At 41.1% G+C, this 14,399-nt stretch overlaps 1 protein-coding gene across 5 annotated transcripts in view; it reads left to right on the forward strand.

Annotated features, from left to right (window-relative positions):
• oxr1a (oxidation resistance 1a) overlaps positions 1-14,399 on the forward strand; it is a 163,748-nt gene that overhangs the window by 136,374 nt on the left and 12,975 nt on the right. For all 5 annotated transcript variants that reach the window (XM_063879537.1, XM_063879539.1, XM_063879536.1 and 2 more), the window contains 4 exons: positions 1,782-1,934; positions 3,596-3,780; positions 8,151-8,791; positions 10,926-11,091. In XM_063879537.1, coding sequence (XP_063735607.1) covers positions 1,782-1,934; positions 3,596-3,780; positions 8,151-8,791; positions 10,926-11,091 — 1,145 coding nt within the window. The remainder of the gene's footprint in view (positions 1-1,781; positions 1,935-3,595; positions 3,781-8,150; positions 8,792-10,925; positions 11,092-14,399) is intronic.

Genomic DNA, 14,399 nt, shown 5'->3' on the forward strand with positions numbered 1-14,399 from the left:
CTCCTCCAGCAGTGGTTTAGTGTCACAGAAAGTCCGTCCTGCATTCTGCTCTGTCCCACGATACATCTCCCGGTCAGACAGTCGTCCCTGCGGATGGTTTTTCAGACACACTTCAGTCAGTCTCAGATATTGCATGGCAACAGGCCACTGGTAGAAACACCAAACCCACCACCCCTCTTGTTTCCAGCCCAGCAGACACACCATCTGTGGCAGCTTGCACTGTTACCATGGCAGAGATGAAGAAGCAGTAACAAAGTGGCTTTTTAGGGTGTGTGTCAACATGCATTAGAACAACATAGTTGGGACATCATTTTCACGGCTTCTTCGCGCTGAGCGTCTGGCGGATTGCAGACAAGAAGAGTTATTATGAAAGGAAATAATTGTTGATTTTATTGTTTGTTTTTGGAAAAGCTCTTTTTATTGCCATATAAAGTGATATAAAATGCAATAAATCCCAGATGCCGTTCTAAAGACACACTATAACACACCCCTCCAACATGTTTTAGTCGAAACAGACTTATCCAAAGTACAGAATTACTAATCAATTCCATAAGCACTTACATCTACTTATCTAGCACAGCCACATTTTTGACATTTTCTTCAATGTCACAAATATTAAAATAATTCTCATACCAGCATAACATGTATCTTTTTTTTATAAATACAATACATTTGCTCCACTCCTTGCTTGATAAACCCACGTAAAAGTATACAATGCTATCATATTTGTCATAATTATTAAAGGCTATCTTGAGTTTTTTTACTGGATTCTCCTGGTTAATGTCTCCATATGCATGAAGAATACACCAATGCTCACACAAACTTAGACGGATGTTTGTAAGTGTATTAACTGCTTCAGCTTAAATACCACCCCCACCCAGAGTCAGGACATGATACATAGTTAGCTTGTTGGTTTCATAGATGGATTACTGAATGAATGCTCCCCTGAACAACTTGTTGAAGTTAGAAAGTCAATAAAATAACTGAGTCACAAAATGATCACACACACGTGTCCCCATTGGGTCATAGTCTGTCTATTATACTAGGCTGTGACAAAATGGCAGCAATTATTTGATATGGTTTCATGTTTGAATATTTAGTTTCTGGCGTCAAAGTGAACAAGCAATGTAACTTTTTATCATGAGCAGTTTGTTCTTAGAGAAAGTGATGGTTTGAATGAGTGAGTCCTGACACAAAAGTGTAAAAATGCTTTCCTCTTCTATAAAAATATGCCTCTGTCTGGCTGAACAGCTTCCAACCCCTCCCTGACTCAAGGGCACATTGAGTCCAAATAACACTAACCAGGCATCACGTTAAATGAAATTAAATCTTATCGGCCCCATTCAAACGTTTTTCACCCTGTATGAAGCGCAGACACACAGGAGGCTCATTCTTTGGGTTGCTTTTAACTCGATTGTCCCGCTGTGCAGAAAATATCTGTTTATATATAGACGCTACATTTTGAGGCTCAAATGCATTAGCTTGATGAAATAAGACAGAAATTAGTTACAGCGTGTATAACCAACTCAACCAAGCTTAGTTGTTTCGGCAGTGCTTGTTATTAAATCTGTTTGCGTGAACGCTATTTAGAGATTTGGACATGATGCATTCATATAGATGTGTAGGCATTGGGATAAAGTGGATTCATCAGACTATAGAATGTTGTCTTTTCTGTTCATTGTGAGAAAGGAGAGCTTTTTCAGCCTCAAGAACAGAAGATTGTTATTATAAAAGTTTGAACTAACAAATGGTGTCCACATCCCCTCCCCATCTATCCCCAGGATTCCGATGGCCCCCCCAGACCAGAAGCCGCTCACCCTCCTGTGTTCTCCGCCCTTCGCCAGGCCAGAGTGGTGTCATCCACCTCCGAGGAGGAAGAGGCCCTCACAGAGAAGTTCCTCAAGATCAACTGCAAGTACATCACTGGAGCAATGGTAGGATCCACCTTAAAGGGGCCCTTTAATGCTCCCCCAGTCTGCTCTGATTTGTAGATTGGCCTGCGTGGTCTGATTGGCCAGATCTTTTGTCAACCACTTAGAAATGTCCCGCCCCTTAACCTTTCATGCACAATGTGTTGGAGTGCAGGCCAATAGAAGCGCTAGTGTGACATAGTGATGTCACTTTGTAGGAAGTAAATAAAGGAGTCCAATGGAGGCGTTTCGGGGGGGGGCAATCCCTCTGGAGACACACACACACAGATTTTAGGCTTTGCCGACCATTTACATGCACAAAAACCTACAATATATAACACACTACAGGAAAGGGAAAACACCCCAAAACATAATAGGGCCACTTTAAAATATCCAAACGTTTATTAGAATGTAAAGATCCTTCTATATGCTGACAGTCATGTGACAGACAGCTGCTGTAGTCAAGAGCAAAAATGTTGGCTGCAAAAATAAGGGAAGAAGGGACTGTATTGGTATCAAACTACTTCTAATCATACAGCACAGCTGCCAGCTGCTGGGACTTGACACACTTCACATTTAAAAAGGCTTTTGTACAGATAGGGAATTAAAATGAAAAGAAAAGAAATGCCCCATAAATAACATCAATTAACATTAAAGCTGTTTTTCCTTTTACGTTGTTTGTGTTTCTTTGTTGTCAATACCATAGAAGAGCAAGTGCTTCCATTGAGATCCAGTCATTGACTCTCACAATGACACATGAACACATCAGCAAAAATATAAAGTACCTAACTATAGCAGACCATAATCCAGTTGCTACACAGTGCTGCCTGTGATGACCTGATTTGTGACATGAAAACACAATAATCTAGATGTGTAAACTGCTAATTCTGTGTTTTCCCTGCAACATATGAAATCATTAACTGATGCAGACATTAACAAGGCAGCTGGTAAGAAAATCATTACACCAGCATGTGTTTAAAATCACATATCTCATAAAAAATAGTTTTTTTTGTTAAATAAGACACCTGGAATGAGTTAAAATTAGAGCCCAGCAAACACTGATGAGCCAAAATGAATGACGCTGTAGAGCGGCACATGAAGAGAAGCCTCTCTCCTGCTGACGGCAGTTTAATTCTGCTGTTTATAGTTTATGTGGTTCTGATGTCCTAGAACCAGGGAGTCTGCAGCTCCTGTTAACCAAGTTATCTAAAAGCAGCATCCCAAATGCTCCTAAGTACAGTTAGATGTTGTTGTGAGATCTGTTCATTACTTCTGCTTTTATTAGATCTGGTTGTGAATGTGAGTTTGTAGTTTTGGGGAGTTTTTCGTTGTCTAATGCAAGGGGTCAGAAGGTCTTGAATGCTGTACAGTTAAAGTTTTGAGTGTGTGATAGCAGATTTTGCATGTGTACGTGCATGAGTGCGCAGACACTCACAGATCCATGGTATTGAACTGCTGATTCACTCCTAGGTACCGAATGAAAGCACTGAAGTGTCCACTGCTGGCAGTCAATACCTTCTACTTGATTTAGGACATTTGCGGTCTCAAATTGATTTGCCTCTCAGTGGTTTATGTGACAAAGGTGCTTTTGATCATCGTTTGGTGCTGAATAAACCTGCTATGACTGTTAAAATGGATCCCATTTTTCCTCACCCATCCCTCTCTTTTTCCCTGTGTTGACTCAGGGTGCGGTGAGTGGGGTGTTGCTGGTGACACCCAACAACATCATGTTCGACCCGCACCGGATGGACCCCCTGGTTCAAGCCCACGGGTGCGAGGAGTACGGCATAATGTGTCCTCTGGAGGAAGTGCAGTCTGTCGCCGTCTGCAAGGAGATCACCGACCCCAAGATCAGAGAGGCTGTGCCTGAGTATGTTGTTGTTGAATATGTTCGGAAGAGTACGGTGACCATCAGACACATGCGCTACAATGGCCCAAATCACTTCCATTAGGAAAAACGCGCTACATTTTCAAAAACTATGCAAATAAAAAAAACACAGATGTGCCAAAACACACGCAAATATCAGAAACATCTTCACCAGCTAAATGAAACATGCGCTGCTTTTACTAAAAAGAGATGCGTAATCAAAACGCTGCAAATACAACGGAAACGAGGACACTAAAAAGTGATGCACACTTCTGGGACTGGAGCACTTGTTGACATTAGGGGATTATAAAGTTGGACCTAACCTACTGTCACTGCCCCTTGAAACTTACCTAAAATGTATTTTATTGGTTTATTTTAACAACGATTGTTCGAGGGTTTTTATTGTCAGATGCACAGTAGCTACAGTGTAATTATGGCAAGGGAAATCTTAGGTCCCGAGCTCCTCCAACAATGCAGCATATTATAAAAAGACATAAGACAAAATAATACAAATTAAAAATAGTGCAAAAGGGTTGTAGTAGTAGTTTAAATTAGAGTAAAATATTGCAGGTATTTTGTCGGCTATTAGTGCAGATGAAGGATATACATGTCAGAAAAATGAATAAACACAATAAACTAAATTATGCATGGAATGTTGAAAGTGATCAAGTAACGCAGGATTCTATGTACATGTGAAGAGTTAGGTATACAATAACAGAATGTAAGATTAAAGATTACATATTGTACAGTGAAGTACAATGAAGTACTGTTTGTTCTGCTCATAACTATTAAGATAACAAATGAAATATTTGGATCGATTGTATGATTCCTTTTAGTATTATTGCAGATCAGTTTTAAGCTAGAAACTTAGTCATTACAAATATACTGACAAAACGTATATACCTTATACTTCCAGCTGTGTGCATCACTTTTTAGCGTCCCTGTTTCCGTCGCGTTTTGAGCTTCTTGCAGCATTTCGTTAATGCATGTGTTGTCAAGTTGGTGAACATGTTTGTTGATGTGCACGTGTTTGAGGAAATGTGTGTTTTTATATTTGCAATGTTTTTGAAAGTGCAGCACGTTTCTCCTAATGTAAGTGTTTTGGGCCGCTGTAGCGCGCTTGCACATGTTGGCCTCCGTAGAAAAGTATTTTTTTTAATTCATATAAACACTGACTCTTACATGCATTCTTTAAGTTACACTTTCCCAACAAATGAATTCCGAAAGTCTTTCTCCCACTCACAGAAACGCAGCAACCTTGTGATAATCGCTGTCATTGTCTACTCCTCACTCCGTCAGATTGCATCAGGCAATTTTCTGTTTAATTTTCCCCCCACATACGAAAATAAAAAGGAAACGGCAATTACAGCAGGGTTAATGAAGTATGCCTTCACCCTCCTACATTGTGATTGCTCACCTCTTTATGCACTAGGAAGCAGCCACTTCAGAGGATTCACTGTTGTCTCCTCCCACACATTGGTTTTTTCTTTGTCTAAATTGTTTCAGTCATGTTGTTGGAGACAAGTATATGTAAAGACAAATCTAGTCTGTGGAACCATGTGAAGTTATTGTTTTCTGTTTGTTCTGGTGGTATTAGTGCCTGAGCAGCTCTGTACTTTTCTGGATGGGTGTTGCATGTGGAGCAGTTATTGTGCTGGACAATGAGCAGACCCAGCAGTTTCCTCCAATAGGATCCATTGTCTGTGTCCTGTACTGGAAAGTAATCAGTGTTCAGCAACAAATGCGATATGATAACAATATAAGTGTTAAGATTGTAGGATGTTGCTGCAGCACGTGTGTGAGTGTTGATCAAACTAGGTCTAACTAAGCTGAGTGTAAGAGAAAGGATAGCAGTGTTTGCACGCCTCGTGATGACTGCATGCTGACACTTTCAGTCTGACACTATTCTGACCCATGAGTTTGACTACATTCTGACTATTTTAGACGTCACTGCACATGAAAGTCAAGTTAGCACCAGTCACAAAAGATGAAACGGAAGGGGATGGCTGACAGGCAGAATCAGAGGACACTTTTATTGCCTTACAGAAGTTTGTTATACGATTTAGTTCATCCTTCAGCTTTTTTACCTTTTATAACATGCATTAATTCAAATGTGGTGTCTTAACAACAGTTTTCCACAGACATCACCTTTCCCCTCTTACTCTCTCTGGTTGTCTGAACAAATAGTTGTGCAACATGTTAATGTGATTCTGTGTGCCGCTCTTTGTGACCTCATTAGGCCTCAGTTATGCTTTCTGCACATAACTGATGCAGGAGGGTAACAAGGAAACGTTTGATCTTACTCAATGTGGGACTCTCCTTGTAGTTGAAAGGCATTCTCAAAGCTTTTTTTTCAGCAGTCTGCGCAGTCAGAAAATGCAAAGTATGCATGTACAATAAAAGCCTGTTACATTTAACCCCCGTGAAGGGCCTTTCTGATGGTGTGATATCACTTTGCCATAGTTGCACCTAACGTAAATAAGCATTAGAGGTTTTCTCAAAATACATTTTATTTTTATTTTACATGAAATATTTTTTATTGTTCATGTGTTTTTTATGCATACAATTAAATAAAGCTTTGTATTTGTTTGATTAATTACTAGCCAGTAGCGGCTATTCCTTTTTCTGTGTTTTAACTTAACATTAACACATTAACAGTGTTGGTAGTGTTGAGTGCAAAGTTGTCAACCGATTGCTTACTGGTTTTCAGCTGTGTTTATAAACCCTTTTAATTTATAGTTTTTTCTGACAACTTCCAGAAGCCGCTCTTAAAACAGTTGAAACAAAAACATAATGTTATCCATATCTCTAGAAAGTGTGTGTGACATGAGCTCTGTGAATGCTTTTAATGCCTTATCTGGTGCTAGAGTTGTGCCCAGTGTGTGTTATCGGGGCTGTGCGTGCTGCGGTCAGAGTCTGAGCTGCATGGTTTTCCATAATTACTTTGAAAAGAGCTCATCTAGCCACTTCAGCGGCCGACCTCCTAGATGTACGCATATTATGTCATCAAAACCAGTTCAACATGATTCTGTTCTAAGAAGATCAGCGCAGCTCCCTGAATATGAAACATTTGTCATGCATTTTCAGGCTTAAACCATTTCTGGTCATACGTAAATTAGTCAATCTTTGTTTTCAATGCCTCACATACTGTATGTAGTCTCGTGTAATATATGTTCTCCTGAAATATCTGTAAGCTGTGCAGAGTTATTATTCTAGAAATGATAGGAGGCAGAGTTGGAACAGAAGTTTTTCCAGCATCTTGTGCAATTAGCAGCTGTTATAATTAGACAGAAATAATTGGACTCAAATTTTATTGTTATTCAAAGACAACCCACGGCAATTTTTATTATATTGTTTTAGCAGGGAAGGACATGCATTTTTTATCCTCACCTTTTAATAATGTATTTGTGAACATTACAGTGGATACGAGACAGTCCAAATCAAAGCAGCAGACAGACCCTGACTTTTAATCCTCAGTTTGCCTGATAAATTCCCAATTATTGTACACTCCAAGGTACCAAATTGTAACAAAAGCTTTTCTGTAGAACATTTAACCCTTGTGCCTCACTATGGACGGTTTTTAATTTATTTAATGTTTATTTCAGGGCTGTTTTAATGCATATGGCATATATTAAGGCATGTTTTGAGTTGTTTTTTGATTATTTTGGATGTTCAACATTAGCTCATATAATAGCAAAAAACAGACCCTTAAGAATAAAAATGTAATCTCTGAAACCCACTAAAGCCAAAATGTTTAATCCAACATCCATTACAGCATTAAAATATACATTCTTCAATATCAGGCTTTTCAGTATAGAGCCGTGGCTACACAACTATTGTTTTTCTCAACCAGATTCAGCCTTGTTCTCATGTTGGCTCTGTGGGTTAAATACATGCAATGTCTTATCTTTCTGCACATTAAATAAAAATGCCTCAAAATGTTTGTGCTTATCATCGACATAAGCCAGACTGAATAAAAGCCCCCTGGCATTTAATAAACACAGTGGCATTGTTTAAACAAACTGGCATTTTCTCAGGGTGCCATTTCTCAAAACAAATGTATTTGGTAGTTGTCAAGACAAGTGGATGTTGGTTTAAGTATTTTGCTCAGTGATATTGATAAAAAAAAAAATCAATACATAGCATTTTAGACTATGTTAGACATGGAAATGTGGACTTCAGAGCAGCGCTTAAGCCAACATCAGGGTTATTTCGTCTTACATTACTTACAGTATAATAATTTGTTTATATTTCTGACTAAACTTAACAATGATAGCTAAACGTATCTACTCTTCACGTAAAACTTGAAAAATGTTCAGATATATCTTTATTATGAATAGAGTTACATGTCTTTTTGCTTCTCTTTGTTTCAGTGACCTGGAGCCCCTCCCCACTGAGAGACACCCCTCCCAGCAGAAGGAGCCAGAGCAGCGCATCAGGGAGCTGGGGGCCAGCGACAGCACAGCCCCACGCAGCACCGAGGGCTCCTTCTCCGAAGACGTCTTCACTGAGTCTGAGCTATCCCCCATCCGTGAGGAGGAGCAGGCGTCGAATGAGGACCTCCGCCTAGACAAGTCCTCAGTCGCCTCCACCGAGTCTGTGCAAACCGTCACCCAGGTAGAAGCCGCTGCTGCCGGGTCCCAGGCCCCAGGCAGCGCCCGCGGCTCCGTCAGTCAGCCCGAGGATGCCGCACAGGACAATCCACCGGACACTGCCACAAAAAGTGAAACCCAGTCCCCCATGGGATCCGAGCAGCACAGTGTAGAGAAGCCACCAAGCACACCCACCACCACCAGCAGCAGCACTAGCCAGGCCCCGGGTCCCAGCAGCAGCACCTCTCGCCCAGGGTCCCAAAGCTCAGCCACCCCAGGTGCCACCTCCTCCGTCTCAGCCAGTCCACGGGGGGAAGCCAACGAGGGGACAAACGTCTCCAAAACAGACACTATGCAACAGGGCAAGGAGAAGGGGGAAGGAGAGGAGACGCAAAAGGAAGCCACGCAGAACTCTGCAGAGGGTAAACACATTAACTGAGTGAAAAACTAGTTACAGGTGATGAATCTGGCTTCAGGTTTAGCTCCATCTATATTCCTCTGAGGACTATCAAAGCGAGTTCCTCTCCTCTCACTGTTTCTCATGTTGGTTCCCGATAACCTTTCCGTTTCCACTCGCCTCGCTGAGAGTAATTGGAATGTAAAGACGAAGGCAAGCAGCAGCCCTCTCCGTGTTATCAGCCCGGTTGAGCTAGTTCGGCTTTATGGGGCTTTATGCAGCACTTTGATCTCTGGCTCTGGTGGTCTGGGCCTCTCCTCTGGGCGATAAGCTAAAGCCTATCAAACCCCATAATGCAACAAACACACACAGTGACGATGAAACCCCCACATCAAAACAGGTTCTGAGGCAGCGTACAGAAAGGTGTTATTTATGTGTGACATCCTTCTCCAGAGTTTCTTTCATGTGGATTTAGACAAATACTAAATTCCTCAAAGCCTGGAATAAACTTATTTTGTGTTCACTGCCATGTTGGAGATTAGAGCATCACACCAGGGGCTTTGGATTTTTGAACCTGCCTACAAAGGTCTTCAGTACAGCTAAATGATGAGTTTAGATCCTCTTTATCCATTTTCAATACAGGACAAGACATCTTCCGGTATCATCATTTCTAAATTAAACTATTTGCAAAAAAATGGATACTGAAGATATACTAAGAAAGCCCTAATGGTTTCATCTTGCAAACAGCATTCTGGGAAGACCGTAATGTTTAAAATAACAATAACATGATAAACATACCAATTTCTAGTGGTCCAGCTTTGGTTTCCTGAAAACATAAGCTGTAAATTACATACGAGTATCCTTTAAACGCACCAGGGATAACATAAACATAGCATCACTTTCACCGTGATGGATAACCTATCCAAAGTATGATGAAGTGCAGTTGACTGAAATAAATCGAAAGCTTGGAAATTGCGTAGTTAGTAAAAAAAATAAGCAAAAGAGAAAATAGCTGATATAATGGTAAGATAATGCGTACAAAACCACAGCAGCATCCCTTATTAGCATCTGCGTGGCACAGGTTTGGTCGTGTTATCTGACAGTGGCCCCAGTATGTCACACTCAAAGACTCCCTTGTGTCTATGTAACCCACTCTCGTTGGACACTGAGCTGAGATTCCAAAGAGATTTCTCTCCCCAAGCAGAAACAGAGCGAGACAGCGGGAGAGAAATTTGCTTTTTTTTTCTCCCTGGCAATTATTGTCACACAGAGAGTCGGGCGGCAAAAGCATTTCTAATTCACGGGGATCTCAGCAGGGCTGCCCATTATTCTGTGCACATTAGCACAGCCCACACAAGTAGCAACAGCAACGTCGAAAAAAACAAGCTGCATTAATACAGCATTAATGCGTTTTGGAAATTGAATTTGTCTCTAAGTGTGCTGCTAAAGCTGATTTAATATTATTCTGTCTAGCATTGTTGCTAGTTCTATAAACCAGGAGTAACAATATGTGCCAGTGCAATGTCACTGGTGCAGTGATGTCATCCAGCTTCCCGGGGCGGTGGCCTTATCATCGACCTCTGATAATGTATCACAGGCAGAAGAATCGGTGCCACCATCAATTACAGCGTGCCACTCCATTTCTTTCTGTCATCTCTTGTGTTTCTGCCACTAAATGACTAATGCCAGTTGAAGTAGCCAGTAATAGAAGATAAAAAATGAGGTCACATAAATAAAGCAAGTATGAGGGGATGAATACACAGTTAATAAACAAGATTTCTTTATTACAGACTTTTGAAACAGGATAAATTGCTTAAGATTTTTCATTTTAAGATTAGCAAGTTGAAGTAAAATCTGCCAACCAACACCTGTAAGGCTCACTAGTTAACTGTTCATGTCTCATAAGGTTGATCAGTACAAAAAGTGTCAAAACAAGAGCTGGCTTTGAACCTGTTTCCACTCTGAATGCTAAGCTAAGCTAACCAGCTGTTGGCTGCTAGCTTTGTGTTTAGCGACAGAGTAGCATGGATCTCCTTATCTGTCTCTCAGCAGTAAAGTTAATAGGAATTTTCCCAAAAATGTCAAACTGTTCCTATAATAATTTATCCTGCTTGTTACAGATTTTATGGCTAAATGATTGTGTTTATTTCCACTTCCAGGTACAGGGTCTGCAGAAAGAAGGAAGCACCCCACTCACAAGTTCCTGTGTCTGCGGGTGGGGAAACCAATGAAGAAGACATTTGTTTCAAACGCCAGCGCCTCCATGCAACAGTACGCCCAGCAGGGCAAGAAGCACGAGTACTGGTTTGCTGTGCCGCAGGAGAGGTCAGTCCCTGGGCATCACGTTTGAATACAATCAAATCTCTCCTGTAGTATCCTTAATAACAGGGCTTTGGTTTATCAGGGTATAAGGGAATCTTTCCATCTTGCCTGTAAAACTACAAAGCAGGGTATATGATATAAAAGCCCTCTGATTATTCCACTTTCAGTGCAGCAGACTGATTTTAATCGAAGAGAGCTGCAGGGATTTGACCTCATGCAATCCTGCCACGTTCCTAACCCACTGCAAAAGGCAGCTGAGTTCCTGAGGCCCCTCTTCTCCAGTTCTATTAATATTTGAAACCAATCAAATATGTATTATTTGTCAGGTCTGACTCCCAATGCAGCTCCTGCCCATCTCCCTTGGCTGCTTTGCCAGACAAAACTATTTATTAGTCATTCAATCTGCCGGGAAACACACACACTTTATTCCTGCACTGGCCCACACACAACCCCGAAACAATAAGCATGTTTATAACGCTTGTGTTTGGGATCCTCCAAAAAGTTGTTATGCATTTCTGACCTACACTGACATTTTTAATGTTTTATCCACAGGAAATATGTCTGGTTTATAAGGTTTTCAAAGTTGTAACGCTCCAGTTGGTACGGTTGCCAAGCCAGCAGAACTCCTAATTACATTAGAGCTCTTCACACTGGCAGGAGACACATTACATACATGAAAAATGTGTAATGTGTTTAAATGGAGAACGAATCCCAATTGCAGTAATAACTTGATTTAATAATAAGCCAGAAGCTATTCTGACTCCAGTACAATGGTATATTTATAATTTTTAGAGAAATGGAAACAAAGGCTCTAAAAAAGAAATAACAAATATCGGGTAAAGAATTAAAGGAGCCATATTCTGCTCATTTTCAGGATCATATTAGTATTTTGTGTCTCTCCTGGGATATGTCTCCATGCTTTAATGTTCAAAAAGCTCTTTATTTTTCTCATACTGCCTGTGCTGCAGCACCTCTTTTCACCCTCTGTCTGAAACCAGAGCCTAGTCTGCTCTGATTGGTTAGCTGGCCGGCTCTGTTTTGATTGATCAGCTGCTTAGAGATGTCCTACCCTGTAGCGATCAAGTACAGTGTGTTGGAGAGCTGACTAATAGAAGTGTGACTGTTACAAAGTGATGTCACTATGCTACGCAAATAGACAAAGGACTACAATTGAGGCATTTCAGGAAGGGGATTGGAAAGAAACTCCCTCTGGGGGGAACTTTTGGATATTAGCCTTTGCAGATCATTCTCGAGCCAAAAAAAAACCCTATATAACACACTACAGTAAAGGGAAAACCACAAAAAGCTAAATAGGGCCCCTTAAACGTCCAATATTGGCTTTGAGTTTCACCTCTCATGTTTTCAGTGCATGTGTGTGTACTTCTCCAGCAGTATCACACATGCTGCTCTGTTAGGCTGCTAATCACATCTGAATCAAACACACAGGCCTGTCCTTTTTAGTTAGTCATGCTGCTATAAATGCTCATTGGTTATGCAGTGTGTTGAGCGTCTGGGTGCCAACACTGAAACCCCCCCTCACTTCATTATTCATTATAAACTTCCAAAGTCTTGCTCCTTACAGCTTTGTTGTTTTCATCCACAGGTTGCTTAGCTATGACATTTCCCACCTGGCAAAACAAGTTTGCTGTGATGCAACGCTGCTCTCCGGGAGGGTACCCCGGGGGCATTGCAGATTCAAAGCTACTATTAAAAGACATGTTACTACTCATTATTTTAAACGTATGTTTCTTGGCATTGTAGGTAAGTTAAGGTATGTGGGAGGAGTGATCATAACCTGTTTGGACTGACAACACAGCGGCTCTTAGTTCTTTTCTTAAGACACTGCAATACGCTCTGTAGCTTGACCTAGATAGGATGCGACCCGCATGATGTGTCTTTAAGTGTCCTGGCAGTGGTGTGGGGGTAAAGGGAGGCTACTGAATGCAGTGAACACAGCTCAACCTACTGAGTCTGTTCAGCTCTTTAATGTCTACCAGCCATAGCCATATGTGACACAGACTGTTCTTTATTAATTTGTAACTTGTTGAGTTGCGCTGTAACATCTTATTATAAACTTAACTGAGCCATGTTTCAGAGCTCCTGGAGATAACAGAGAAAGCTGCTCTAATTTATTTACATTTCAGCAACGATCAAAATGTGAAAGGTGTCACTTGAAGTGACTTATAAAAACATGTTAGCTGGCGTTTTGCTTTCAATCAGCTCAATGGTATACTTTAGATCCTTTCACCTAATTTTGGTTCAAATCCCACAACGTTATTAAAAATGTGGTTGAGTCTCACCGCTCTCATCAAGCTTGTTTACCCTCACAACTATTTTGCGCTTTCTGTACTCAACCGGCCCCAAACTCAACAGCACACAGACAAAGTTAGTATGAGAGGCCGTTAGGGACATTATTCAGAAATACCGTTCACTTACACATGTGAAACACTCACACACACACAACTGAAACCAAAATCATTTACAAACATGTGTAAAAATCTCTCATAAACACATATGAAACGCTCTCACACACATAAGAAATCCAAAGTTATTCACATATACATGTGAAACCCTCTCATATACACATGTGAAACACACTCACACACACACACACACACACATGAAATGGGATTTCAGTATGTTGTGTGAGACATTTCAGTATGTTGTGTGAGGAACATTTCAGTATGTTGTGTGAGGAACATTTCAGTATGTTGTGTGAGGGACATTTCAGTATGTTGTGTGAGGAACATTTCAGTATGTTGTGTGAGGGACATTTCAGTATGTTGTGTGAGGGACATTTCAGTTGAAACGGAAGGCTTTTTTCAAAAACAGCAAAGAACCGCAGAAACAATATTCTTCGTCTGTCCATTTAATTGTTCCGTCATGTCTGCTCAGCAGCCTGCACAAAGCTTAACGGACGCAGCAGCATTGTTAAATAATATCCTGGCCTCAGCGGAGACTATTAGAACGCTATCGAACGTGGCCACAACCGGGTCGCAACGGACTGTGGGAACTGCAAGTGAGAACACCCTGGACGGTCAGCTATCGTCCCTCTTCCCGGCCCGCGGCGGGCAACAGCCAACTACAGTCTGATATCGGGGTGCACAGTCTCTCTCTCTCCTCAGGGAATCTGTATTATTTAACAACGCTGCTGCCGCCGATAAGCTTTGTGTAGGCTGCTGAGCAGACATGATGGAACAAGCAAACGAAAAGAGGAAACATATTGTTTTCGCAGTTCTTCGCTGTTTTTTTAAAACGCCTTCCATTTCATACTGAAATCGCTCTCACACAACATACTGAAATCGCTCTCA

Source organism: Eleginops maclovinus, chromosome 3 (assembly GCF_036324505.1).
Source record: "Eleginops maclovinus isolate JMC-PN-2008 ecotype Puerto Natales chromosome 3, JC_Emac_rtc_rv5, whole genome shotgun sequence".
Lineage (NCBI taxonomy): Eukaryota > Metazoa > Chordata > Actinopteri > Perciformes > Eleginopidae > Eleginops > Eleginops maclovinus.